We start from the raw sequence: 25,197 nt of genomic DNA, 5'->3' as shown, positions 1-25,197 counted from the left end.
AGTAATAGTGTTATTAATAAACACTGTACATTATTATTAGTGTCAGTAGTAGTGTTATTAATAAACACTGTACATTATTATTAGTATCAGTAATAGTGTTATTAATAAACACTGTACATTATTATTAGTATCAGTAGTAGTGTTATTAATAAACATTGGGGATTACCTGTTATTTCTCTCAATTTGATCACCAGTCTATGGGCTAACGATCTCACAGCTTCTTGTACCAAGTATCTCGTCTCCGTTCTCACTACAAAGCGGTCACTGACGGATCTGAACCTGGGTAATAATAAACTTGGAGATTCAGGAGTGAAACTATTGTCTGCAGCTCTGAGGAACCCAGACTGTAAAATACAGAAACTGCAGTAAGTATCAGACTGTGAGATTGTGTTTATAATAACTGGATGTCTGAACACGGTATAAAAATGTCAGTTTCAGTAATAATAATACAAATAAATACTGGGAATTTACTCTGATTCCTGTTCCCTCTGCTCCTTTCTCTGTCTCTCTCTCTCTCTCTCTTTCCGATCAGGTTATGCGATAACGATCTCACAGATTCTTGTACCAGGGATCTCTCCTCCGCTCTCAGTACAAACCTGTCACTCACGTTTCTGAAACTGGGTAATAATAAACTGGGAGATTCAGGAGTGAAACTACTGTCTGAGGCTCTGAGGAATCCGGACTGTAAAATACAGACACTGGGGTAAGTATTAGATTGTGTGAGATTGTGTTTATAATAACTGGATGTCTAACACTGAATATTATTATCAGTATCAGTAACAGTGTTGGAAAAAAACACTGTACATAATTATTAGTATCAGTAATAGTGTTATTAACAAACAATGTACATTAATATTAGTATTAGTAATCGTGTTATTAATAAACAGTGTACATTATTATCAGTATCAGTAACAGTGTTATTAATAAACACTGTACATTAATATTAATATCAGTAATAGTGTTATTAATAAACGCTCTACATTATTATTAGTAACAATAATTGTGTTATTAAGTAAACACTGTACGTTATTATTAGTATCAGTAACAGTGTTAATAATAAACACTGTAAATCATTAGTATCAGTAACAGTGTTATTAATAAACGCTGAACATTATTAGTATCAGTAATAGTGTTATTAATAAACACTGTACATTATTATTAGTATCAGTAATAGTGTTATTAAAAAACAATGGGGATTTACCCAGATTCCTGTTATTTCTCTCTCTCTGATCCCCAGTCTGGATGCTGTCGGTCTCACAGATTCTTGTACCAAGGATCTCGTCTCCGCTCTCAGTACAAACCAGTCACTGACGGGTCTGAACCTGGGATCAAACTCCTTCACAGACCGATCTATCCCCGCTCTCCGCTCCCTCATCCGGTCCCGCAGGAGTCTGGAGTGGATCGGGTGAGTGTTTGTGTTAATGTTTAATGTAATATATAAAATATCAATGGGATTCAGTCCCTTTTATGGGTAATGTTTGTCTGTAATTATTATTGAAATATTAACCCCAGTCTCCATGTTATTTACACTGTTGTTCAATCTGTTTATTTCCTGTTTAATCTTTAATCTGTTTCAGGCTGAAGGGGAATCAGTTCAGTCCAAACGGAAAGCGACACCTGGAGTCACTGCGGGAATCCAGACCCGGACTGATTGTGGGAGTGTGAACTTTTCAATTTATAATCATTCCTGGTCTCATTTTACGAACATTTTTGGCCGATTCTCTGTCCCTCCCCTTTAACCGGCCGTGCTCCAAGTTGAAATCCTATAGGCCCTTTAACGGATTCCAGCTCGAGCTGATCGAGCGTCGTCTCCCATTGGGACACTGGGTCAATGTACAGACAGGAAGGGCCCAGGGTGGGGCTCAGTCTGGGCTGTAGTGGGACACTGGGTCAATGTACAGACAGGAAGGGCCCAGGGTGGGGCTCAGTCTGGGCTGCAGTGGGACACTGGGTCAATGTACAGACAGGAAGGGCCCAGGGTGGGGCTCAGTCTGGGCTGCAGTGAGATACTGGTTCAATGAAAAGACAGGAAGGGCCCAGGATGGGGCTCAGTCTGGGCTGCAGTGGTACACTGGGTCAATGTACAGACCCCAAGGGCCCAGGGTGGGGCTCAGTCTGGGCTGCAGTGAGACACTGGTTCAATGTACAGACAGGAAGGTCCCAGGGTGGGGCTCAGTCTGGGCTGCAGCGGGACACTGGGTCAATGTACAGACAGGAAGGGCCCAGGATGGGGCTCAGTCTGGGCTGCAGTGAAACACTGTGTCAATGTACAGACAGGAAGGGCCCAGGGTGGGACTCTGTTAGGTCTGCAGCGGGACACTGGGTCAATGCACAGACAGGAAGGGCCCAGGGTGGGGCTCAGTCTGGGCTGCAGTGGGACACTGGGTCAATGTACAGACAGGAAGGGCCCAGTGTGAGGCTCAGTGTTGGCTGCAGTGTTACATTTACTGAGACAAATGTGGCCCTGTTTTAACATCTTATCAGGGAAAACAACATTAAATGGAGAATAAAATCATTTGGTTTAGAAAACGAGCTTCCGATTCACTGTCGCCCGGTTTGCTCCAACGCCCGAGGTGAATTTATTCTCCAATCTATTCCATGGACTGGCGATCTAATGGGGTTAAATAGTTGATCCTAAATTAATCTCACCAATCTGCAGTCGTGTTCGACACAGATCTAAACGATAATGTGATAATCAGTGATCCAGCTAATGCTGAATTTCGGTGATACTCTCAGCTGCTTTTACAATCGGATATTCATTGTGATAAGTATCTGCCTTTAATTATTTGTTGTTAAGATTGCTGGGTGACCCTGTCCACAACAGTTGATATGTAATTATTGTTGCTATACTCAATGTTTGAATAATATTTATGATTTTCCAGTCAATAAACCATTGATGTGCATGATTTGCTCTCTTATTTCTTTGAAGATTTGGTAAGAAAGCGTTAGTCCATTCACCCAGTCGCTTGTGGGGATCCTAATTAATGGTCGGTGAGGTGAACTCATTCAATCTGAACTGGGAGATGTAAGACAGTTCAGCGAGCAATATTAGGCATCATTCCCTTCTAGACATAGGCTGGGAGGTTAAACCCAGACGGTTCCTTCGTGAGCAGGTAAGGTGAAGTGGTCAAAGGTTCATCTGGTCCCTTGCCAGGTATTTTTTGGGACACTGAATATCAGCGTTCCAACGGGCTAATAACACACAACCCTCTGGTTCAGAATCGATTGTGCTCCCACTGAACCACAGCTAACACGAGTATGGAATGAAATCTAAATCCACCTGTATGAATGAGCCACGCTACAGATCTCAAGATATGAATAGGATTGAAGGTACAATGTACATGAAGATCTCAGAGTGACAGCATCTGGTCTCGGGGAAGACCCCAGTTTCAGGACTGAGAACTAAACCAGTGCATCCTGACATTAAGGGATAGGATTGGAAAAGCCGAATCTGTGGAGGTACAAACCCAGGATCAGTCTGCCCAGTGAGGAGAGGACACAGCTCCACATCTCCTTAAGTTATCCAATCCTCCATTGGCATCATTAAATCAACTTCAATATTTCTGGATCAAATTCAAAAAATGTTTCCTTGTTGGTTGTCTGCTAAAAAAAAGGGGAACAAATGTCATACCTGGCTATCAAATAGTGTGTGTCTGACTCTATGTTAAGATGCAGCCCCTCCTCCCATTATAGAAATAAAGTCTCTGCCTGATCTAAACGAGCACTTTAAGCCGCAGTTATCCCGCGATAGAAACAGTCTGCACTTTCTCGAAAGCCATGTCTGTTTCTCTTGCCCTCTCTCCATCAGTTTCCCCCTCTCCTCTCTCCCTTTTTCTGTTTCTCCCTAATTCTCTGTTTTTATTTGTTATTTTTCTTTCTCTGATCTCCATAGAAGTAATAACATTAAAGTTAATTGTTATAATGAAAATGATAACTGATACAGAGGAGAATAAAATTACAGTTAGTAGTTAAATTGGACATAATAACTAATACACAAGGGAATAAAATTACAGTTGATTGTTAATGTAGTCATGATAACTAATACACTGAGCAATTAATTTACAGATGTTAATATAGTCATGATAACTAATACACTGGGGAATTAAGTTACAGTTGTTTGTTAATATAGTCATGATAACCAATACACTGGGGAATGAATTTACAGTTGTTTGTTAATATGATCATGAGAACTGATACACTGGGGAATAAATTTACAGTTGTTTGTTCATATAGTTATGATAACTAATGCACGGTGGAACAAAATTGCTGTTAATTGTTAAATTGGACATGGTAACTGATACATAAGAAATAGGAGCAGGGCTAGAATGCATCCCTCGACCCTGCTCCGCCATTCAATAAGATCATTGCTGATCTTCGATGTCAACTCCACTTTCGCGCCCGATCCCCATATCCCTTGATTCCCCGAGAGTCCAAAATCAATCGAACTCAGCCTTGAATATAATCAACGGCTCAGCATCTACAGCCCTCTGTGGTAAAGGATTCCAAATATTCACTACCCTCTGAGTGAAGAACTTCTTCCTTATCTAAGTATTAAATGGCCAGCCCCTTATCCTGAGACGATGCCCCGTTGTTCTAGACTCTCCAGCCAGGGGAAACAATCTCTCTGCATCTACTCTCTCAAGCCCCATCAGAACTTCATGGGCCCGATATTACAATGGCGGTGGGTTTGCGGCGGGGGGTCGACTGGGCTCGTGTGTAACGCGCCGATTGAAATCTGTCTGCCCCGTGCGCAATCGCAGCCTAATTGGATCCACTTCCCTGGTCTTCCGCGTTTCCCTCTGCTGAGCTGCGCGTCGGGCGGGACTGCGCATGCGCAGTAAGGTCTATCAGCAGGAGGAGCCCTATTTAAAGGGGCAGTCCTCCCCTGACTGATGCTGCAGGAAATAGGAAAAAATACATCATGGATCAGCCCAGGGGGAAGGCTGCTCCCAGGTTTAATGATGCCTCACTCCTGGTCTTAATGGATGGGGTGAGGAAGAGGGTGATAACAGAGATCTTACCCCCGGCGGGCGGGAGGAAGCGGCCTGCCTCTGCCACCAAGAAGGCCTGGCTCGAGGTGGCAGAGGAGGTCACCTGCTCCACCAACATATCGCGCACCTGCATACAGTGCAAGAGGCGCTCCAATGACCTCAGTAGGTCAGCCAAAGTGAGTACACTTACTCATTCCCCTACACTCCGTCTGGCATATCACCGCCCCCACCCCACATCTCCTTCTGCACTGCAACACTACTCTGTCACATCACTCCTCACACCCACTCAAAGCTCAACCTTATCTTACCTGCACTTATTCACCTCGCCAGTACTCATCCCGCCACTAGCATTCAACCCAATCCTCATACAATCTCATGACTCTATCTCATACTCACCCTCTCATGCATCTCTTTCACCGTCAGCTTCACTCAACCTGCCACTACCTGTGCTGCAGCCACAGTGCATGCATCACATATGTTCAGTTGGAAGCGTAAGGCAAACGTGTTGTGAGCACGAAGGGGATGCACAAGGGTGCTTGAGGGTTTGTCATGGTTTTTACGTAGATTTAATTTTTGATCAACTCACATAACATATTCTATTGTCACCACGACAGTCACGTCTTTGCGAATCTTGTCTGGTTTGTGCAATAATGCCCTTTCCTGAGGATCACAATGAAGACCCACAACTGATGCCACCCATTGAGTCACTGCAGAGTGGGTGTAGGTGTATTTGCAGGGCTCTTTTGTGCAGACGACTGAGAGACGTCGGCGATGTCCCTGGTGGCACCCTGGAAGAATGCGGAGGAGAAGTTGTTGAGGGCAGTGGTGACTTTGACAGTGACAGGTAAGAATATCGTGCTCGGGCCAGCCGGGAGCAGCTCAGCATGAAGGAGGCTGCAGATGTCCATGACTACATGTCGAGTGACTCTGAGCCTCCGTGTGCACTGCTGCTCAGAGAGGTCCAGGAAGCTTAGCCTCTGTCTGTAGACCCTGTGGCGAGGGTAGTGCCCTCTGCGATGCATCTCTCTCTGCGGTTGCCCTCCCTCCTGCTGTTCCGGTTGGATCTGTCACAGCACTGTGTTGTGGAGATCCACGTGTCAGAGGTGGACGGCGTGGCCGGCGAGGCTGGTGAAGCTGTTCGCCTTCCGAGAAGGTCATGACTGCAGCGAAGGCGGCCCCCATCCGGAAGATGTACATCTGAGGGGGTCCGCAAGGTGGGTAATTGTGTCTCGACACAGGGGTAAGTTTGCAAGTTTGTGAATTTTCTTGTTAGGAGGAGGGTGGTGGAGGCCACACTTTGTCCAAAGTGACAGAGTGGCCGACTGCAATGAGAGAGGGTCTCCCCCACCAACCTGTCAAATGGACCTTTGCAGCTGCCATAGACTGGTGGCTGCAACACGTCCATTTGAACTGGGAGTGTTTCCCCCAGGACGGGAAACAGCCTCAGTCAATTGCAAAATCCCATCCCTTCTAAAATAACAGGATACAGCATCTCAAACTAAGAAAGTGCCTCAAAATAATACAACACCTCACACTAATACAGTACCTCAAATCGATACAGAACCTGAAACTAATATAATACCTCAAACTAATACAGCATCTCAATCAAATACAGTATCTCAATCTAATAAAGTACTTCAAACTAATACAGCACCTCAAACGAATACAACAGCTTAATCTAATACAGCAACTCAAACTGATGCAGAATCTGAAATTAATATTTTAATTATTCGTTCATGGGATGTGGGCGTCGCTGGCGAGGCCGGCATTTATTGCCCAACCCTAATTGCCCTTGAGAAGGTGGTGGTGAGCCGCCTTCTTGAACCGCTGCAGTCCGTGTGGCGAAGGTTCTCCCACAGTGCTGCTGAGTAACAGACAAAGCACCGGTGGGCGCGCCGGTTGCAGGAGAGCTGGCTGGCGGTGATATCGATGCTGTGAGCGAGACCAGACCGTTTCCATGTTTCCACAAGCAATGTCCCATCCTTTATTTCTAGAAAAGTAACACTCATAGTGGACAATTGCATTTCTGTGGCTGCAACATGAAACTTTGGCTAGGTGACACGCTGCTTTAGTGTATCTTGCAAGAAAAGTAAGCGGATGCTTTCTGTGGTGCAATCGGTTAGCGCGTTCAACTATTAGCTAAAAAGTTTGTGGTTTGAGCCCGCCCACCCAGGGACAAATGTTGTGCCTTCTTTCCCCACTTTAGGATTCATTTCCTCATTCTGAAGCCGGTGCCAGCTTTTTATGCCTGATCTGCAGTAACTGGGAGCACTTTAAATGGTTCCGATCTCTTAATCTCATTTCAAGTTTTCTAATGTGTGATCTGGCTGCAAGAAAACATTCTGTGAACAATGTGATCTGAGCATGCCTGATTCGCCATAATTGACACTGCCGTCGGATATCAGGCACATGCAAAAAAAAACAGTGAAATGTTTGTGTGGGCGCGATGCTCTGGGATTCCCTGCCTGACCATCGCCACCGATCCTTCTCTGCAGCCTTCCGAAATACAGCGCAGTGAATGTATCCCTGTGAAATGAGCTCCTGGACAGTAATACGGAAATTAGTTTGGCTGAGGGGTTATATCCATAAGCCGGCCATTGAGGCATCAGGTTTCCGTAGTGTAGTGGTTATCACATTCGCCTAACACACGAAAAGTCCCCGGTTCGAAACCGGGCGGAAACATTTTGAAACCTTGTCCCCATTAAAAATGATTAAATATTTAACGATTCACATCGCTGAATAATGTGAACAAAGTCCATATCTCCCAGCCCTGTTAATGTCGTCCGCTGAGAGCAGGCGATGAATGCCAGCGTGATATTGGGGGTGAAGGCGACTTCCAATCCTGTCTCACACCCGGTGGAACCTGGCGGAGATTTGAAAAGCCCTATCTCTTCAACCAATAAATGAAACGGTGTTTGAGAAATATTCATATATATAATAACATCCAGGATCCTGTCTTCAGAGTGCGTCGCGCAAAGGTCTGACTCCAGATCAAAAGGCTGCGTGTTCACATCACATCGGGGTCACTGTTTCTTTCACCGCTCACATGAGACTGGATAATTCCCGAATGAAGGTTTTAATTTCTTTGTCACAAAAAAAACAGAAGTTTGGTCTGAACCCTGACTCAGTATCTCCCCAGTGGCAGGGAGGGGAGCGCCTGATACCCTCATTTATTTCATGCAACAAACTGACACGAACATGATATTGATTTAAAATCGACCTGCAGATGGATGCACACAGAAAAAAAGACATCCACAGAAACAGACAGGAACTACCTGCATAAATTACATATATATATATATATATCGCGCCTTTAACGTGGTCAGACGATTTAAGCTCGGTGAACTTGCTTCAGCTTTCTGAAATGTACTTGTCCATCCTTCAGAGGTCACGGGAAATATATCTTTTGCCTTTCGAAAAAAGACGCGAAAAGCAGAGACATGTTTTGTTTTCAGCACGGCTGGTGAAATGGCCGGACTATCATAAATTAGGAGTCGCCTTTCAAACATTTAAAGGCGACTATCTAAAAATCACTTGGTGCAAATTTGAAATCACGGTTACTATTTATTTAGGTCTGAAAGAAATAACAATAAAAATGGCAGTCAGTGCCCGCGGTGAGACGGTGATGAACTTGTTTGCTGCGAAGTTCACCGCTGGGCTAAAGCTGACGCCGTTTAAAGGACGCGAACCCACTCAATGTAAAGGATGAGCTCATAACCAACAGGTCCCGTCAACGTCAAACACCTCCTTTCTTGTTCAATAGAGGGAGCAGAGGCGTGTACATCATCAGACGCCAGCAACTTTAAGAAATGTAACAGATAAAGGCACAGATGCAAATCCCAAATCTTTTCAATGCAAAGTTATTTTACTTTACTTAAAGTGCCGTGAGGCTGAAAACGAGTCACAGATGATTTGCGTTCACTCGTGACTTGTTTTCCAGTGTTTGTCCATCAGGTTTGCAATTTAATTTGTATTGGATATTGAAAATATTTCAGGATGATTGCACAACATACCATGTGTAAAGCAACCATCTAGATAACTTCAATCATCACACACTCTACATCGACGCTGCAGAGGCCCCAGCACCCCTTTCAATATTGTTTTTCTCAACTCACAGTTTTCAAAAGGGAATTGGATAAACGCTTGGATGGAAACTTTTTCTGGTCTATGGGGAAACAGCAGGCGAGTGGGACTAACTGGACAGCTCTTTCAGAGAGCTGGCACAGGCACGATGGGCCGAATGGCATCCTAATGGCGCTGTCCTATTCTACGATTCTATTAATAGTTCAATTTCCGCCTTTCACTAAGCCTCTCTAAATGGAGCGCAGTAATCGTGTCCCTGTGAAACGAGCTCCTGAACAGTAATACGGAAATTAGCGTGGCTGAGCGGTTTGAAACTCTGGTTAGGCTCCTAACAGGAAATTTCCTCTCTAGGTTTGATTAGTTTATCAATTATCTCCCCCCTTTCGATCTTAAATGTTTTTATACTTTTTTTGATCTCTTCTTCTCCTGTCATGCCCACAATATTAGACTCCCTGGTAAATACTGAAGAAAAGTGACTATTTCATAATTCTGCCATTTCGCTGTCATTGCCTGTGAGTTTGTCGTGTGTATCCCTTAGTGGCCCTATTCCGATCCTAAATATCTTTGGGTGTTGATGTGTCTAGAATACTTTGCTTTTTTGATATTCCTTTTTGCCTTTCTAATAGTTCGTTAGCCTTCTTTCCCAGTCTTTTCACATTCCCCTCTCTCCTTTTTCTTTCGTTTCAATTTTGTCCTTATTGATTGATTCAACCCTGGTGTGTCATTTCTGGCTAGTTTTTTCTTGCTTTGTCGTGGGATATATTTCTCCTGGACTCTGTTGATCAGCGTTTTTATTGCTGCCCACTGCTGTTCTATTTCTTTCTCCAGGTCATTAATATGTCAAACATTTCACCATTCAAAACTTCTTAAGTCACATCTGCATGACAAAGCCAGTTGCTTTTGTGGGAGGAGCAAATCAAGTTGGCAGAAAAATCAGCTGCAGCCCAATCCACAAATTAAATATTTCCACGTCTTGGTAAAAATAAGCACTGTCAGAAGTGGGATTCGGACCCACGCCTCCAAAACAAACTGTGACCTGAACGCAGCGCCTTAGACCGCTCGGCCATTCTGACTACCTATACCATCCTTTATTCTGCATTATTTCTGCACTGTTGGCCAGTGAAAGCAGCATAAAAGTTTAAAACGGTACTCGCCCAACGTGGGGCTCAAACCCAGTACCCTGAGAGTTTTTAAAGATAAGGGGGAGCAGCCACTGTCTGTGTCTCTTGCTGCAATGGAAACAACACATTCCAAGTACGAGCAGAGAGAGCACACCATTCAGCTACCCATTGTGTTGCATACCATGCCATCGGTTTCCATAGTGTAGCGGTTATCACGTTCGCTTTACACGCGAAAGGTCCCCGGTTCGATCCCGGGTGGAAACATTATGTTGGAACTTGGTCTCCTCAAGCATCCAGGTCGATTTTCTTCTCCTGCCTCAAAGGGAGACAGTGGCTGCTCCCTTATTCTTTGCAAGCTGCATCTTTTATTTCATTGAACAGATAATTTTGAGTGAGAGAAAACTGATCCACAGTGACGCTCATTTCAAGTTTTATCCCCTTTTAATCTGGAAGGATATATTGGCTTTGGACAGATTGGCTTTTGAAAGGAGTTAGTCGGGTGGGATCGACAAACCTTTTCCGCTGGTGGGGGACAAGGGAATACGAACCAACCATCCACCAAGTTCTCCCGAATTCTCCGGTGCAATGGGAAACCGGCCAACAAAAGCCCTTTCATTGACCGTGGAAGTTCAGTCAATTTTCTGATAACAAAGCGCTCAATCGATGTCTCTTGTCTATTTCCCTATGTTTCCGGATACTGTCTGCATCTCTGCCCTTTGTTTATCTCACTATGTGTCCACCTGCAGGGTGGTTTTTGAACGAAGATGTGTGTTTGTCTTCTGTTCTTTACATTAAATGAATGAGGTCATCAGGTGCTTCCCTCCCTACCAGAGGCAGACTTTCGAGCAGGGTTCTGTTAATTGTGAAGACGCAAAGAAAACTTAAATTGCAGAATTGTTCAAACCGGCTCTCAGGGAAAAAAAACTGTGACCCCGACGTGATTTGAACACGCAACCTTCTGATCTGGAGTCAGACGCGCTACCGTTGCGCCACGAGGCCTGGATGCTACAGTGCGTGTTTGTTTCTATCAATGTTTGTCAAGCACCGCTTTATTTCTGCGAGATTGGTGGAATGGGTTGGCTTTCAAATCCCCGCCCACTCCCACCAGATGTCAGGCAGCATCAGAAGTGTCCTTCACCTGTCAGGGGCAGCATGGCAAATCCAATTACATTCATCCTGCACCCAGAATTATCACATCACAGGAAAAGGATGTGGGAAACTGCTCAAGATACATAACAGGAGGGGATCTTCTGAAAAACACTTCGACTTTCGGTGTTTAGACTTCGATTAGAACTCCAAAAAATAACGTGTGAAAATATAAACTATGGGTGTGATCTTTATATATGTAGGAAACTGCTCAAAATACATAACAGGACGGGAAACTTCTGAAAAACACGTGGACTTTCGATGTTTCGACTTTGGTGAGAACTGCAAAAAAGAACGTGTGAAAATATAAATTATGGGTGTGATGCTTATATATAAAGTGAATGTTTGTTTGCAGATTTCTCCCGTTACTGTCGCAACTATGGGTTGTTAATCCATCAACAATAACTTCCGCTTGATTTTAGCCCGAGTGGTTACAAAATAGCAATGTTAATGGACTGATTACAACAGAGTTGCACTCCAGGTGTCTTCAACATTACATTCAACAGTATTATTATTATAATACAACTGTCTACAGATTACATTAATGAAAGCAATCAACACAACCTGACCTGTCTGCGAATCCAGGTATATCAGACCTGACCTTTGCGGACTGCCTGTGGAAATGGACTTCTGACTGTCCCCTATTGAGAGCTCTAACATTTGAAAAGGGAGCATGCCCTATCTTTATACGATTCGGTTACATTGTTCTGTACGTAAGCACCACTGATCTTAACTCATGATCGTAAACCATCCGACTTTGCTGACTCTCAGAAACCACCAAGGGTTGATTATTGTCTTAGTTTTTTTTAGACTTTCTCCGTCATCAGGCTTTGATGCTTATACTAGGTTATCACAACCTGGAGTTCAGGTGTCCAGGACACCCAAGTTTCTCTGGACATCAACATTTCATAGTTTCTCACCATTTCAAAAATATTCAGTTCTCTGTTCTTCCTACCAAAGTGAATAACCTGACGTTTCCCCACATTATACTCCATCTGCCACATTCTTGCCCACACACTTAACCTGTCTGTATCCCTTTGTAGACTCTTTGTGTCCACTTCACAGCTTACTTTCCCACCTAGATTTGTATCTTCAACAAACTTGGATACATTACACTCGAAACCTTCATCAAGTCATTAAAAGTCTTCTATGGGCATATAAATAGTAAACTGGTAGTGAGAGGAGGGGTAATAACGATTCGGGACCAAAAAGGAGATCTACACATGAAGGCATCGGGCATGGCTGAGGTTCTAAATGAGTATTTTGCATCTGTCTTTACCGAGGTAGAAAATGCTGCCTAATCACAGTAAATCACAGGGCTGGGAGAAATGGACTTTGTTCACATTCGTCAGCGATGTGAATCGTTAAATATTTCATCATTTTTAATGGGGACAAGGTTTCAAAATGTTTCCGCCCGGTTTCGAACCGGGGACCTTTCGTGTGTTAGGCGAATGTGATAACCACTACACTACGGAAACCTGATGCCTCAATGGCCGGCTTATGGATATAACCCCTCAGCCAAACTAATTTCCGTATTACTGTCCAGGAGCTCATTTCACAGGGATACATTTACTGCGCTGTATTTCGGAAGGCTGCAGAGAAGGATCGGTGGCGATGGTCAGGCAGGGAATCCCAGAGCATCGCGCCGAAACAAACATTTCACTGTGTTTTTTTGCATGTGCCTGATATCCGACGGCAGTGTAAATTATGGCGAATCAGGCATGCTCAGATCACATTGTTCACAGAGTGTTTTCTTGCAGCCAGATCACACATTAGAAAACTTGAAATGAGGTTGAGAGATCGGAACCATTTGAAGTGCTCCCAGTTACTGCAGATCAGGCATAAAAAGCTGGCACCGGCTTCAGAATGAGGAAATGAATCCTAAAGTGGGGAAAGAAGGCGCAACATTTGTCCCTGGGTGGGCGGGCTCAAACCACAAACTTTTTAGCTAATAGTTGAACGCGCTAACCGATTGCACCACAGAGGCATAGAGTACAAAAGCTACAAAGTTATGCTAAACGTTTATAAAACACTGGTTAGACTGCAGCTGGAGCATTGTATTCAATTCTGAGCACCGCACTTTAGGAAAGATGTCAAGGCCTTGTCGAGGGTGCAGAGGAGATTTACTAGAATGGTAACAGGGATGAGGGACTTCAGTTATGTGGTGAGACTGGAGAATCTGGGATTATCCCCTGAGAGCGGAGAAGGTTAAGGGGAGATTTGAACGAGGTGTTCAAAATTATGAAAGGTTTTGACAGAGCAAATAAGGAGAAACTGTTTTCAGTGGCAGAAGGGTCGGTAACCAGAGGACACAGATTTAAGGTATTTGGCAAAAGAGCCAGAGGCGACATGAGGGAACATAATTTACGCAGCGAGTTGTTATGATCTGGAATGCGCTGCCTGAAAGGCCGGTGGAAGCAGATTCAATGGTAACTTTCAAAAGTGGATTGGATAAATACTTGAAAAGGAAAACAATTAGCAGGCTTATGAGGAAAAAGCTTATGGTGGTGAGACGACTTGGATAGCTCTTTCAAAGAACTCGCACAGGCACGATGGGCAGAATGATCTCCTTCTGCGTTGTAACATATTAAGTTTTGCTGGACGGAGAAGCAACGCATTCCAAGTCAGAACAGAGACAGGAGACTAAGTCAGTTCCCCATTGTTTTTAATTAGATAGTAGCGGTTTCCGTAGTGTCGTGGTTATCGCGTTTGCTTCACATGCGAAAGGTTCCCGAGTGTAAACATTGTTTTGAAACTTGCTCTCCATACACATCCACGGAGGAGACTTTTTCTCGTGCCAAAAAGGGCGACAGTGGCTGCTCCCTTATTCTTGAAAAGCTGCATCTTTTAATTCACGAAACTGATAACTTTGAGTGAGAGAAAACTGATCCTCAGTGACGCTCATTTCAAGTTTTATTCCCTTTTACTCTAAAAGGGTATATTGTCCTTGGAAGGAGCGCAGCCCAGATTTACCAGAATGTTAGCAGGGCTCGAAGGGTTAAATTATGAGGATCGGTTACATACTTGTATTCCCTGGAATATAGAAGGCTTTTTATGATTTTGAAAGGTAGATAGACAAACCCTTTCCGCTGGTGAGGGAGTCTAAGACAATATCACAATAACACAGTAGATGTTTTACGAGTGAAAACGGCCCTACGCATCACTGTGAGTGTCAGAGACGAGCCCCTTGGTGCTGCGTCCTGTACAGTGAATGTCAAAACTTGTAAAAGTTGCAGAAAGTGTCAGGGGTTCAGATACACAAATCTCTAATGGGAATGAGATTTTGTCAGAGGTTGCAGCCTTCCCGACTTCTCTTGCCCTTTGCGAGACATCTGTTCCGGTTTAAATTCACAAACTGGGTGAGTTGGTGATCACGGTGCAGCAGACTCAGCGGTCCCGGGTGAGAGAGAGAGAAATCAGCCCGGGCGCGGCCACAATGTGCGCGGTGACACTGCACGGGAGGTCGGGGGTGGAGTCAGAGCTTGGGTTCTCCCCTGAAAGCAACATAAAAAGTTTAAAAGCGAATTCGCCCAACGGGGAGCTCGAATCCACGATTCTGAGATTAAGAGTGTTATGCTCTACCGACTGAGCGAGCCGGGCCTGAGAAACCCAACCACTCTTGTCTGTCATTGCAGTAAACTCGCCCCTGGGTGTCCATGTGCAGCAATCCCAAGATAACGTCCATATCATTGGCTGTGTTTATCTGTGTGTGTGTGTCCATCTACAGGTTGATTTGGAACGAATACGAGTGTTTGTCTTCTGTTAGTAACATTAAATAAAAGAGTGCATCAGACACTTTCCTCCCTGACACTGGGGAAGCAGTGAAAACGCAACTAAAGCATGAATTGCGGAATTATACAGACTCTTATCAGCGCCAAAAGTAGCTTTAGTATATATGCACCCCAATAAATAAATAAATAATACAGGTATATGTAAATACATTTGCAACGAACAGAGTCACAAAACCAGAAATATTATTTGAACCTAATACAAACACTCCCAGATATATTTAAAAACCTGACATGTGTTTTCTGGTGGTGTCGTTGTTTGGATTCGGCATTCTCACTGCCACAGCCTTGGTTCGATTCTTGATCACAGGACTTGCTGTTACAAAAAACAAATGCCAATTTTGGAGAATCACAGCAAATGTTCAACACAGAAGGAGGCCATTCGGCCCATCATGTCCGCGCCGGCCGAAAATGCGCCACTCAGCCGAATCCTACTTTCCAGCGCTCGGTCCGGAGCCTTTTTGGTTACGCCAATTCAGGTGCATATCCAAGTATTATTTAAATGTAACGAGGGATTCTGCCTCTACCATCCTTTCAGGCAGTCAGTTCCAGACTCCTACCACCCTCTGGGTAAAAATAATTCTCCTCAGCTCCCCTCTAATCCTTCCACCAATCACTTTAAATCTATGCCCCCTGGTTATTGACCTCCCTGCTAAGGTAAATAGGTCCATCCCATCCACTCTATCTCGGCCCTTCATAATTTTGTACACCTCAATTAAATCACACAACTCCCTCTGAATACCAACATATATTGGACTCTCACCTTTTAAAAAGTATTCTGCTTTCGATTCTTCCTACCAAAGTGGACAATTTCACATTTTCCCACCTTATAACACAACTGCCACCCTCTTACCCAATCACTTAACCTGTCCACCTCCCTTTGCGTCCTCCTCACGGCTTACTTTCCCACCTACCTTTGTATCATCAGCAAACTTGGATACATTACACTCGGTCCCCTCATCTCAGTCATTAATATAGAATGTAAACAGCAATTGCAACTTAAATTGCAAGGGCCGTACGCGTGTCAAGCGAACTGGTAACCACTCCACCACAAAAAACCGCTGGTGATTTATACTGGACAGGGGGGAACTGACCAGTCACCTCTCTCTGCTCTGATTGGGACAGTTTCACTTCTCTTTAAACAACATCTCTCCTGTCCCACACCAAAATCATGGAATAGAATCATAGAATATTACAGCACAGAAGGAGGCCATTCGGCCGTTTTGCCCTGCCTACTCTTTGAAAGAGCTGTCCAATTTAGTCAAAAAAAACCAGCCTTTTCCCCGTAACCTTGCAAATCAGTCCTCTTCAAGTACCTGTCCAATTGCCTTTTGAAAGTTCCTATGAAAGCTGCTTCCACCACCCTTTCAGGGAGTGGCTACCAGATCGTAACAACCCTCTGTGTGAAAAAAAAAATCTCCTCATTTCCCCTCTAGTCCTAAAAGCTCTCAATCCTTTTCCACGGATGCCTTTTTACAAACATTTCATTCATCAAAACCACACAAGTTAAGCAGGAAAAATTCTTCATTTTCAAGTAATTAACGTTCCGAAGGTGCTCCCTAATTTCCCTCCCCTAACCTTATGAATCAGGTCATTCTTGTCCGGATCCTTTTCCACATGAACCGGCCTCCCCCCCGCCCCGCCCCTCAGGAAGTAGCCATTCTGATTCTGTGACTGTGGCCAGCTTTGTTCGGGCAGTTGGTTTGACAGGGACCTCACACCGCACCCTCCTCCCGTGTTTTCTTCCACATTCGCAGATTGGAGCCGGGGCCTGGACTGATTTTTTTTTCTCTGTCTCACCCGGGGCCGCTGAGTCTCCGACTCAGATCACAAACCAACTCTCCTGCACCCGATCACCAACTCACCCAGTTTGTAAATTGAAACCGGAGCCAGTGCCTCGTCAGAGGGCAAGAGATGTCGGTGAGGCAGCAACCTCTGACAAAATCTCAGGCTCATCAGAGAGGTTTGTGTATCTGAATCCCGAATAACTTTCTGCTCCTTTTAAAGTTTTGACCATTGCACACAACGCGGCACTGACAGACTCGTCTCTTGCACTGACCGTCAAGCAAGAGAAGAGTTCACTCGCGAAAGCAGCGGAAAAGTTTAAAACAGAACTCACCCAACGTGGGCCTTGAACCCACGATCCGGAGATTAAAGATTCTCATGCTCCACAGACTGAGCTGGCCGGACTTACGGACACGTCTCGATTTAGTCTGTTATTGCAGCGAGGCGGCTGCTGGCTCCCCCGAGGGGCTGAGTTTCGAATCGGAGAAGGATACAGCTCAGAAGCAGGCCATTCGGGCCATCGCGCCCGTGCCTTGCCCGACAAACCATGTACCAGATTCTCCTGAATTCCAAGGTGTGGAACGAAAGCGAACAACAAAATCCCTTCCATTCGAACGTGGAGGTACAGGCAATTCTCTGAGAAACCGGTTTGTCTATTTCCCGGTGTTTGCCTGTCTCCCTGGCTGTGTTTATCTCTGTGCGTGTGGAGCTGCAGGCTGATTTTGAATTAATAATTGTGTTTGTGTGTGTTTCTTGCAATAAATAAATGAGGGAATCAGACGCTTCTCTCCCTGACATTGGGGAACGAGTGAGGCAGAATTCAGAGCAGGGTTCTGTTTATTGTGAAAATGGGAATGCAATATGAATTATTCAGACTTCGACCAGCGTTAAGAACAAGTGTGACCCCGACATGATTTAAACACGCCACCTTAAATCAGACGTGCCGCTATTGCGCCTGGAGGTTCAATGGTAGGGACCTTGATGTTGACCTTGATGAAAGTTTCTCATACACCGTTTCATTTATTTCAGATTACCAAATCCCCGGCCACTCCCACCAGGTGTCAGGCAGCCTCAGAAGCAGCCTTCACCTGTCCGCGGCAGCATGACTGCAGCAAATCCAATGACACACACCCGGCACCCAGAATCATCACATCACAGGAAAGGAACTGGACGGGCAGCATCTGAAGAAACGCTGAGACTTTCGGTGTGTGGACTTTGTTCAGGACTGCTAACAGGACAGTGTGAAAATTTAAACAATGGATGTGTATAAATGGATGTCATGCTTCTTTATAAAGTGAGTGTTTATGTTATGGGTGCCATTTATAAATGTATTTTGATTATTTTTACAATATGATATATCTTGTTATAAATATATATGATTGCATCTGTGACACTTATAAATACATTTGCGTGCAACTGCGTGGTGGTTATCATTATATCTCTGTGTATCTGTGTTATGTACTTGTGTGTGATGAAAAATAAGACATAGAGAAATAAATCTCCAGAAAATACATTTACAATATATACACCCCAATAAATGAATTAAAAAACGAGTTGGAACAGGCACGATGGGCCGAATGGCCTCCTTCTGTGATGTTTCCATGCTGAGATTCTATGTTATGGAGGATTTTCTGATGCAGTGGATATTCGGGGCAGAGGAACAAGTGGGGATTGAACTCGACGGCAAGTGTATACAGTTCGTTCAAAGGACTGAAGCCGATGGTTTCATTCTTCCCGTCGTTTAGCAGCAGGAAATTACTCGGCCATGCAGGCGACTTTTTTGTCTTCATTCATGGGATGTGGGTATCAATGGCAAGGTCAGCATTTATTGCCCATCCCTAATTGCTCTTGAGAAGGTGCTGGTGAGCCGCCTTCGTGAACTGCACCTTTCATTGACTGTGTCATTGACATTTTCGGGATGGAGAGAAACTATTTCCGCTGGTTGTGGATTCTAGGACTCGGGGGCACAGTCTAAAAATTAGAGCCAGACCTTTCAGGAGTGAGATTAGAAAACACTTCTAAACACAAAGGATGGTCTAAGTTTGGATCACTCTTCCGCAAACGGCAATTGATGCTAGCTCAATTGCTAATTTTAAATCTGAGACAGATAGCTTTTTGCCAACTGAAGGTATTAAGGGATATGGGCTAAAGGCAGGTATATGGAGTTCGATCACAGATCAGCCATGATCATATCAAATGGCGGAGCAGGCTCGAGGGGCTGAATGGCCTACTCCTATTCCGATGGTGCATTTCTCCAAGTTTCTGTTCTCTCCACAGTTGTTGAATGACCGCCTTGTGCTTCCAGCATATTTTCGTTCAAAGCTCGGTTTAGGGATGAGCCGGTGGGCGTCAAAACGTGCCGTGGACGGAGACCGGGTTGGTTATTGCGGGAAGAGTAAATCAACTGGGCCGAAAAATCAACCGCAGCTCAAGCAACAAATAAAATAGGAGTCAAAATAACCAATATCAGAAGTGGGATTCGAACCCATGCCTCGAAAGAAGACTACAACCTCAGACTGTGCGGCCATCCTGACTGATGAAGGGCCCTTTCACTCGCCACCTTTTCCACATTGAGACCCCCCGCCCCCCCGGAGGAAGTTTCACTCACTCCAGTGCTTGGTAAGATAAATGCTGCTCGACAGGCTCGGTGAGCGGGATGCCACCTCCCCGGGTTTTCCTGAACCTATTGTACTTTATTCCTATTTAATCACGGGAATATCCGCAATCAGGAACTAAAAATAATTAAAAGCTGAATCACAGAGAAAGAGAAATCCATGTTAAATCTGATGACACTCCAAATAAAACTCGCTGGTGGTCTAGTGGTTAGGATTCGGCGCTTTTACCACTACCGCCGGGGTGCGATTCCCTGTCAACAAAGCAACTTTTGAACTCTTTTTATATTAATCGCATTATAGAAATAAAAACAATCATTGTTTTATTCACCATTAATTAACTGATTACGTTATTTTGCAGAATGAAAGGCTACTGAGGGAAGTTGGAAAACTTTAATAATTTATTTTGTGCGATTAACTTTTTATCCCTTCTCATTTTACACACTGTATTTTGAAGGGCTCGGTTTAAAATGTTCAGCGCTCGTGAGACCACGAATTTGTGTTAAATTTAACAGGACCGGCTCTTTCACAGATGAAAAAAATATCTGCCCCAACATAATGTTTCCGCCCGGGATCGAACCGGGGACCTTTCGCGTGTGGAGCGAACGTGGTAACCACTACACTACGGAAACCTCTGCTTTGGTTGTCAGCCAGAAATTGGAATGACGGCATTGATTCTCTTTCATAACTATTCAATTGATCGAAGTTGCACAAGTCACAAATGAAAAATGTTCATTTCAAAGTTATTAAACTCCCTAATGTGGCCTGCCTTGTTTGGACAGGTGTGGAACCTGACATCACAGACTCAACAAAACATATTCTCAACATTTCCATTGGGAACAGGAGGAGGCCATTTCGCCCCTTGAACCTGTTCCACCCTTCAATTCGATCAGAGATAATCTGAACCGCAAATCCATTTACCCGTCTTTGCTCCCGATCTCTCGATACCCTTACCCAACAAAAAACTATCGATCTCAGTCTTGAAAGCTTCAGTTAACCCCCAGCATCCACAGTCTTTTGGGGGACAGAGTTCCAGACTTCTACTGCCCATTGTGTAAAAAAGTGCTTCCTGATTTCGAACCTGAATGGTATGGTTTTAATTTTAAGGTTCTGTCCCCCTCGTTCTTGATTCCTGAAAGGAAATTGATTCTCTCTCTCTATTGTATCGAATCATTTAAACATGTTAAACACCTCGCTCAGACCGCCCCTCAATCTTCTATACTCGAGGGAATATGAGCCGAGTCGATGCAGCCTGTCCTCATAATTTGACCATTTTAGCCCCGGTAACATTCTGGTGAATCTGCTCTGCACCCCCTCCAAGGCCAATCTATCCTTACTGAGGTGCAGTGTCCAAAACTGAACGCAGTTACTCCAGACGCAGTCTAACCAGAGCTTTATATAACTGTAATATAACTTCCACTTCTTTATATTCCCGACCCCTGAGATAAAGGCGAACACTCCGTTAGCCTTTTAAATTATTTTTTGGACCCGTCCGTTAGGTTTTACTGATTTATGTAAATGAACCGTTAATTCTCTCTGCTTCTCCACAGTTCCTAGCTTCTTAGCATTTGGAAAATATCCTGACCATCGGTCCAAAGTGGATTACCCCACATTGAACTCCATCTGCCATAGTTTTGCCTAAACACTTAATCTATCAATGTCCCTTTGCAATTTTCCACTCGCATCCACACGACTTACTGTACCACCTAACTTAGTGTCATCAGCAAACTTGGATATACGACTCTCTGTTCCTTCATCTAAGTCATTGATAAATATGGTGACAAGCTGAGGCCCCAGTTACAGATCCCTGGGGGACACCACTAGTCCCATCCTGCCAATTGGAGTTTGTACCCATTATCCCTACTCTCTGTCTCCCATCTCCGAACCAATTCTCTACCCATGTCAATACATTGCCTCATGTTCCATGCACTTTCATTTTTGCCAACAGTCTCTTGTGTGGAACCTGATCAAATGCCTGTCGGAATTCCATATAAATAATATCATAGGAACATAGGAACAGGAGTAGGCCATTCAGCCCCTCGTTCCTGCTCCGCCATTTGATAAGATCATGGCTGATCTGTGATCTAACTCCATATACCCGCCTTTGGCCCATATCCCTTAATACCTTTGATTGCCAAAAGCTATCTATCTCAGATCTAAATTTAGCAATTGAGCCAGTAACAATTGCCGTTTGCGGAAGAGAGTTTCAAACTTCTACCACCCTTTGTGTGTAGAAATGTTTTCTAATCTCGCCCCTGAAAGGTCCGGCTCGAATTTTTAGACAAAATGGTGGCAAGTTCGCCGGACATCTTGGACAAAATGGCATCAAGTCCTTCACGGCTGTTCGACAGGAACAGAAGGAGGCCATTAAGCTCTTCAAGCCTCTTATATGGGAACTGAAGGTCATTCAGCCTCTGAAGGATGTTACACAGGAAAAGGAGGAGGCCATTCAGCCCCTCAAGCCCGTTCATCGTTACTGGAGGCCGATCATCCCCTCAAGCCTGTTATATAGAATCAGGAGGAGGTCATTCAGCACTTCGAGCCTGTTATACAGCAACTTGAGGCCAATCAGCCCCTCAAGCCTGTCAAATAGCAAATTGAGGAGGCCATTCAGCCCCTCGAGCCTGTTATTTGGGTACTGAAGGCCATTCAGCCGTTCGAGCCTGATATACAGGAACTAGACGCCAATCAACCCTTCAAGCCTGTCAGATAGCAACAGGAGGAGGCCATTCAGCCCCTCGAGCCCCTTACACCAGATCCGGTGACAAATCAGCCCCTCAAGCTTGTTACATAGGAACAGGAGGAGGCCACTCCGCCCCTCGAGCGTGTTATATGGGAACTGAAGTCCATTCAGCCCCTCGAGCCCATTACACCGGAACTGGAGGCCAGTCAGACCCTCAAGCCTGTTACATAGGAACAGGAGGAGGCCATTCAGCCCTTCGAGCCTTTTATACAGGAACTCGACTTCAATCAACCCTTCAAGCCTGTCAGATAGCAACAGGAGGAGGCCATTCAGCCCCGAGCCCGTTACACCAGACCTGGAGGCCAATCAGCCCCTCAAGCCTGTTACATAGGAATAGCAGCAGGCCCTTCAGCCCCTCGAGCGTGTTATACGGGAACTGAAGGGCATTCAGCAGCGCGAGCCTATAACACTGTAATAGGATTCGGTAATTAAGCCCCTCGAGCTTGTTGCACTGGAACAGGAGGGGGCCATTCAGCCCTTCGAGACTGTTATACAGGATCGGGACGCCATTCAGCCCCTCGCACATGTTACAAAGGAACAAGATGAGTCCATTCAGCCCCTCGAGCATGTTACATAGGAAAAAGAGAAATCCATTCAGCCACACGAGCCTGTTACATAGGAACAGGAGGAGACAATTCAGCTCCTCAACTGTTCCGCCATTCAATTAGATCATGGCTGATCTGTATCTTAACTCCATCGACCCGCCTTGGTTCCAGAATCCTTCATACCCTTGCCGAACAAAAGTCTATCAAACTCCGTTTTGAAATTTCGTATTGAGCCCCAGCCTCAACAGACTTTTGTGGGAGAGAGTTCCAGATTTCCACGGCCCTTTTGTGAAGAAGTGCTTCCTGACATCACCCCTGGATGGCCTAGCTCTAATTTTAAGGTTATGCCCCTTTGTTCCAGACTCCCCCAACAGAGGAAGTAGTTTCTCTCGATCTGCCCTATCAAATCCTTTCATCATCTGAAACACCTCAATGCAGTCACGTCTTAATCATCTATATTCAGGGGAATACAAGCCTCGCCTATCCAACCTGTCCTCATAATTTAAACCTATTAGCCCCGATATCATTCTGGTAAATCTGTGCTGCAGCCCTTCCAAGGCCAATGTATCCTTCCTGAGGGTCAGTGCCCAGAACTGAATGCAGTCCTCCAGATGGGCTCTAACCAGAGCTCTGTACAGCCGGAACATAACTTCCACCCCTTTATATTCCAGCCCTCTTGAAGTAAAGGCCGACATTCTATTAGCCTTTTTAATTATTTTTGTAACTGTCCACGATCTTTTAATGATTTCTGTACTTGGACCCCTAAATCTCTTTGCTCCTCCACAGTTCAGAGCTCCTCACCATTTAGAAAACTCTCTGATCTATCTTTCTTAGATCCGAAGTGGATGACCTCACATTTCCCGACATTGAACTTCATTTGCCACAGTTTTGCCCACTCACATAATCTCTCAATGTCCTGGGAATGCTTCGTGCTTTTGTTTGGTTGGAGAATGCTTTATATCAGATCGTTATTTTAAAAAGATTACAACTGATTTTCATTTTGTACAGTTTGAACAAGATCTTTATTCCCCGATCAGTAAAATGTCTGTGTTTTTCATATAGTGGTGACAGTTCAGAGATAGTTCTTTTTTTGCCAAATTGAATGAAGTGAAATTTTGCTGATTTAAAATTAGCTGTCCTTCAAAGCTTGAAAAAGCAGCTCCTCTGTTAGGTGAGGCTGCACTCCCAATGTCTCAGTGTTTCCACTTGTCCTGATATCAATGTAACATTTGAAGGGCTCCAGGTAATGAACAGTGAAACCCCTTCAGATTATCTCAGCCCACTCGTTCTATCCAGTGCCTCATAGTGCCTGCTCTTCAGATGGTGACAGATTCACACTACACTAGATCTTGTTTTAGACTTTAACTGCCAAACAAATTGATGAAACAATAAGAGAATAAAGAAATAGTCGCAGTAAGGCAACAGTTTTACTGTAAAGCTCAACCAGATCCTGATTGGAAAAAAAAATAATAAATAATTCACAAATACTATACGAAACTGTGACCGAACTTTCGAACATCCTGGTCCTTTGTTGTCTTTTTCTCACAAACTATGGAAACTGTCGACTTGATTAACATTCTCAGAGATTCCAAACAGACTCACCAGTTTGAAAAAGACAGGCTGATAAATGCCTTCAAAACAGTGACTGGGAGCCAGTCATTTTAAGCAATGGTCTGTTTAATTCAAAAGAAGCTGCCAATCAAAAGTGTACGAGAAGAAATGACCCCGGAGGTTTGTATCTGAATCAAGTGTTTGACTTTGTGAATTGCAGCCTGACTTTAAGAGGTGCAGGCTGGCTTTAAGATGTGCAGCCTGCCTTTGAGAGGTGCTGACCACTCACGCTATATCGGGGACCCCCTGCTGGTGAGAAGCCGCTGAACAGGAATCAGGTTAATCACCAGGCAGCACCAATCTCACGGGCTGTCTGCATCTCAACGAACGGGTGCAGGTTAATCACGTGGGGGTTAATCGTTCCCGCCCCCAGATTCGGGCGTTATCGAATTTAACCCCGTGCATATCTTTATATATATTTTACATAGATTATAGCACGGCACAGAAACAGGCCATTCAGCCCATCTGGGTAAAGAAATTCCTCTGAATTTCTTACTTGTCAACAACAACTTCTGGAGTAGAAGATATGATAAAATATATAATCTAATAATATATTTATATATATTTAACATCGAATGCACAGCACAGTAGAGAGGCCATTCGGCCCGACTGCTATTTCTATTTTACAACAACTACTTCTTGTATGTATAATACAATGTAAGATATCTTTACATATATATTACATAGAATGCACCACGTCACAGAAACAGGCCACTCGGCCCATCTGGGTAAAGATTTTCCCCTGAATTCCTCAATTGACAACAACAACAAA

At 44.4% G+C, this 25,197-nt stretch overlaps 1 protein-coding gene, 5 non-coding genes and 1 pseudogene across 6 annotated transcripts in view; 4 read left to right on the top strand and 3 right to left on the bottom strand.

Annotated features, from left to right (window-relative positions):
* The window catches only part of LOC137314528 (zinc finger protein 585A-like), a 915,457-nt pseudogene that overhangs the window by 355,491 nt on the left and 534,769 nt on the right, over positions 1-25,197 (top strand).
* The window catches only part of LOC137314555 (NACHT, LRR and PYD domains-containing protein 3-like), an 80,736-nt gene that overhangs the window by 15,949 nt on the left and 39,590 nt on the right, over positions 1-25,197 (top strand). The window contains 4 exon segments of the mRNA XM_067979861.1: positions 195-365; positions 533-703; positions 1,238-1,314; positions 6,181-6,196. Coding sequence (XP_067835962.1) covers positions 195-365; positions 533-703; positions 1,238-1,314; positions 6,181-6,196 — 435 coding nt within the window.
* Positions 7,601-7,673, top strand: trnav-aac (transfer RNA valine (anticodon AAC)). Its single transcript has one exon. It is a non-coding gene; the product is annotated as a tRNA-Val (tRNA).
* trnav-uac (transfer RNA valine (anticodon UAC)) lies at positions 10,387-10,459 on the top strand. The gene has a single exon. It is a non-coding gene; the product is annotated as a tRNA-Val (tRNA).
* Positions 11,123-11,194, bottom strand: trnaw-cca (transfer RNA tryptophan (anticodon CCA)). Its single transcript has one exon. It is a non-coding gene; the product is annotated as a tRNA-Trp (tRNA).
* On the bottom strand, positions 12,747-12,819 carry trnav-aac (transfer RNA valine (anticodon AAC)). The gene has a single exon. It is a non-coding gene; the product is annotated as a tRNA-Val (tRNA).
* Positions 20,086-20,158, bottom strand: trnav-cac (transfer RNA valine (anticodon CAC)). Its single transcript has one exon. It is a non-coding gene; the product is annotated as a tRNA-Val (tRNA).

Source organism: Heptranchias perlo, unplaced genomic scaffold (genome assembly GCF_035084215.1).
Source record: "Heptranchias perlo isolate sHepPer1 unplaced genomic scaffold, sHepPer1.hap1 HAP1_SCAFFOLD_52, whole genome shotgun sequence".
In the NCBI taxonomy this organism is placed as follows: Eukaryota; Metazoa; Chordata; class Chondrichthyes; order Hexanchiformes; family Hexanchidae; genus Heptranchias; species Heptranchias perlo.
Note: the sequence above shows the minus strand (reverse complement) of the source record. Positions and strands in the feature narration are given on the sequence as shown.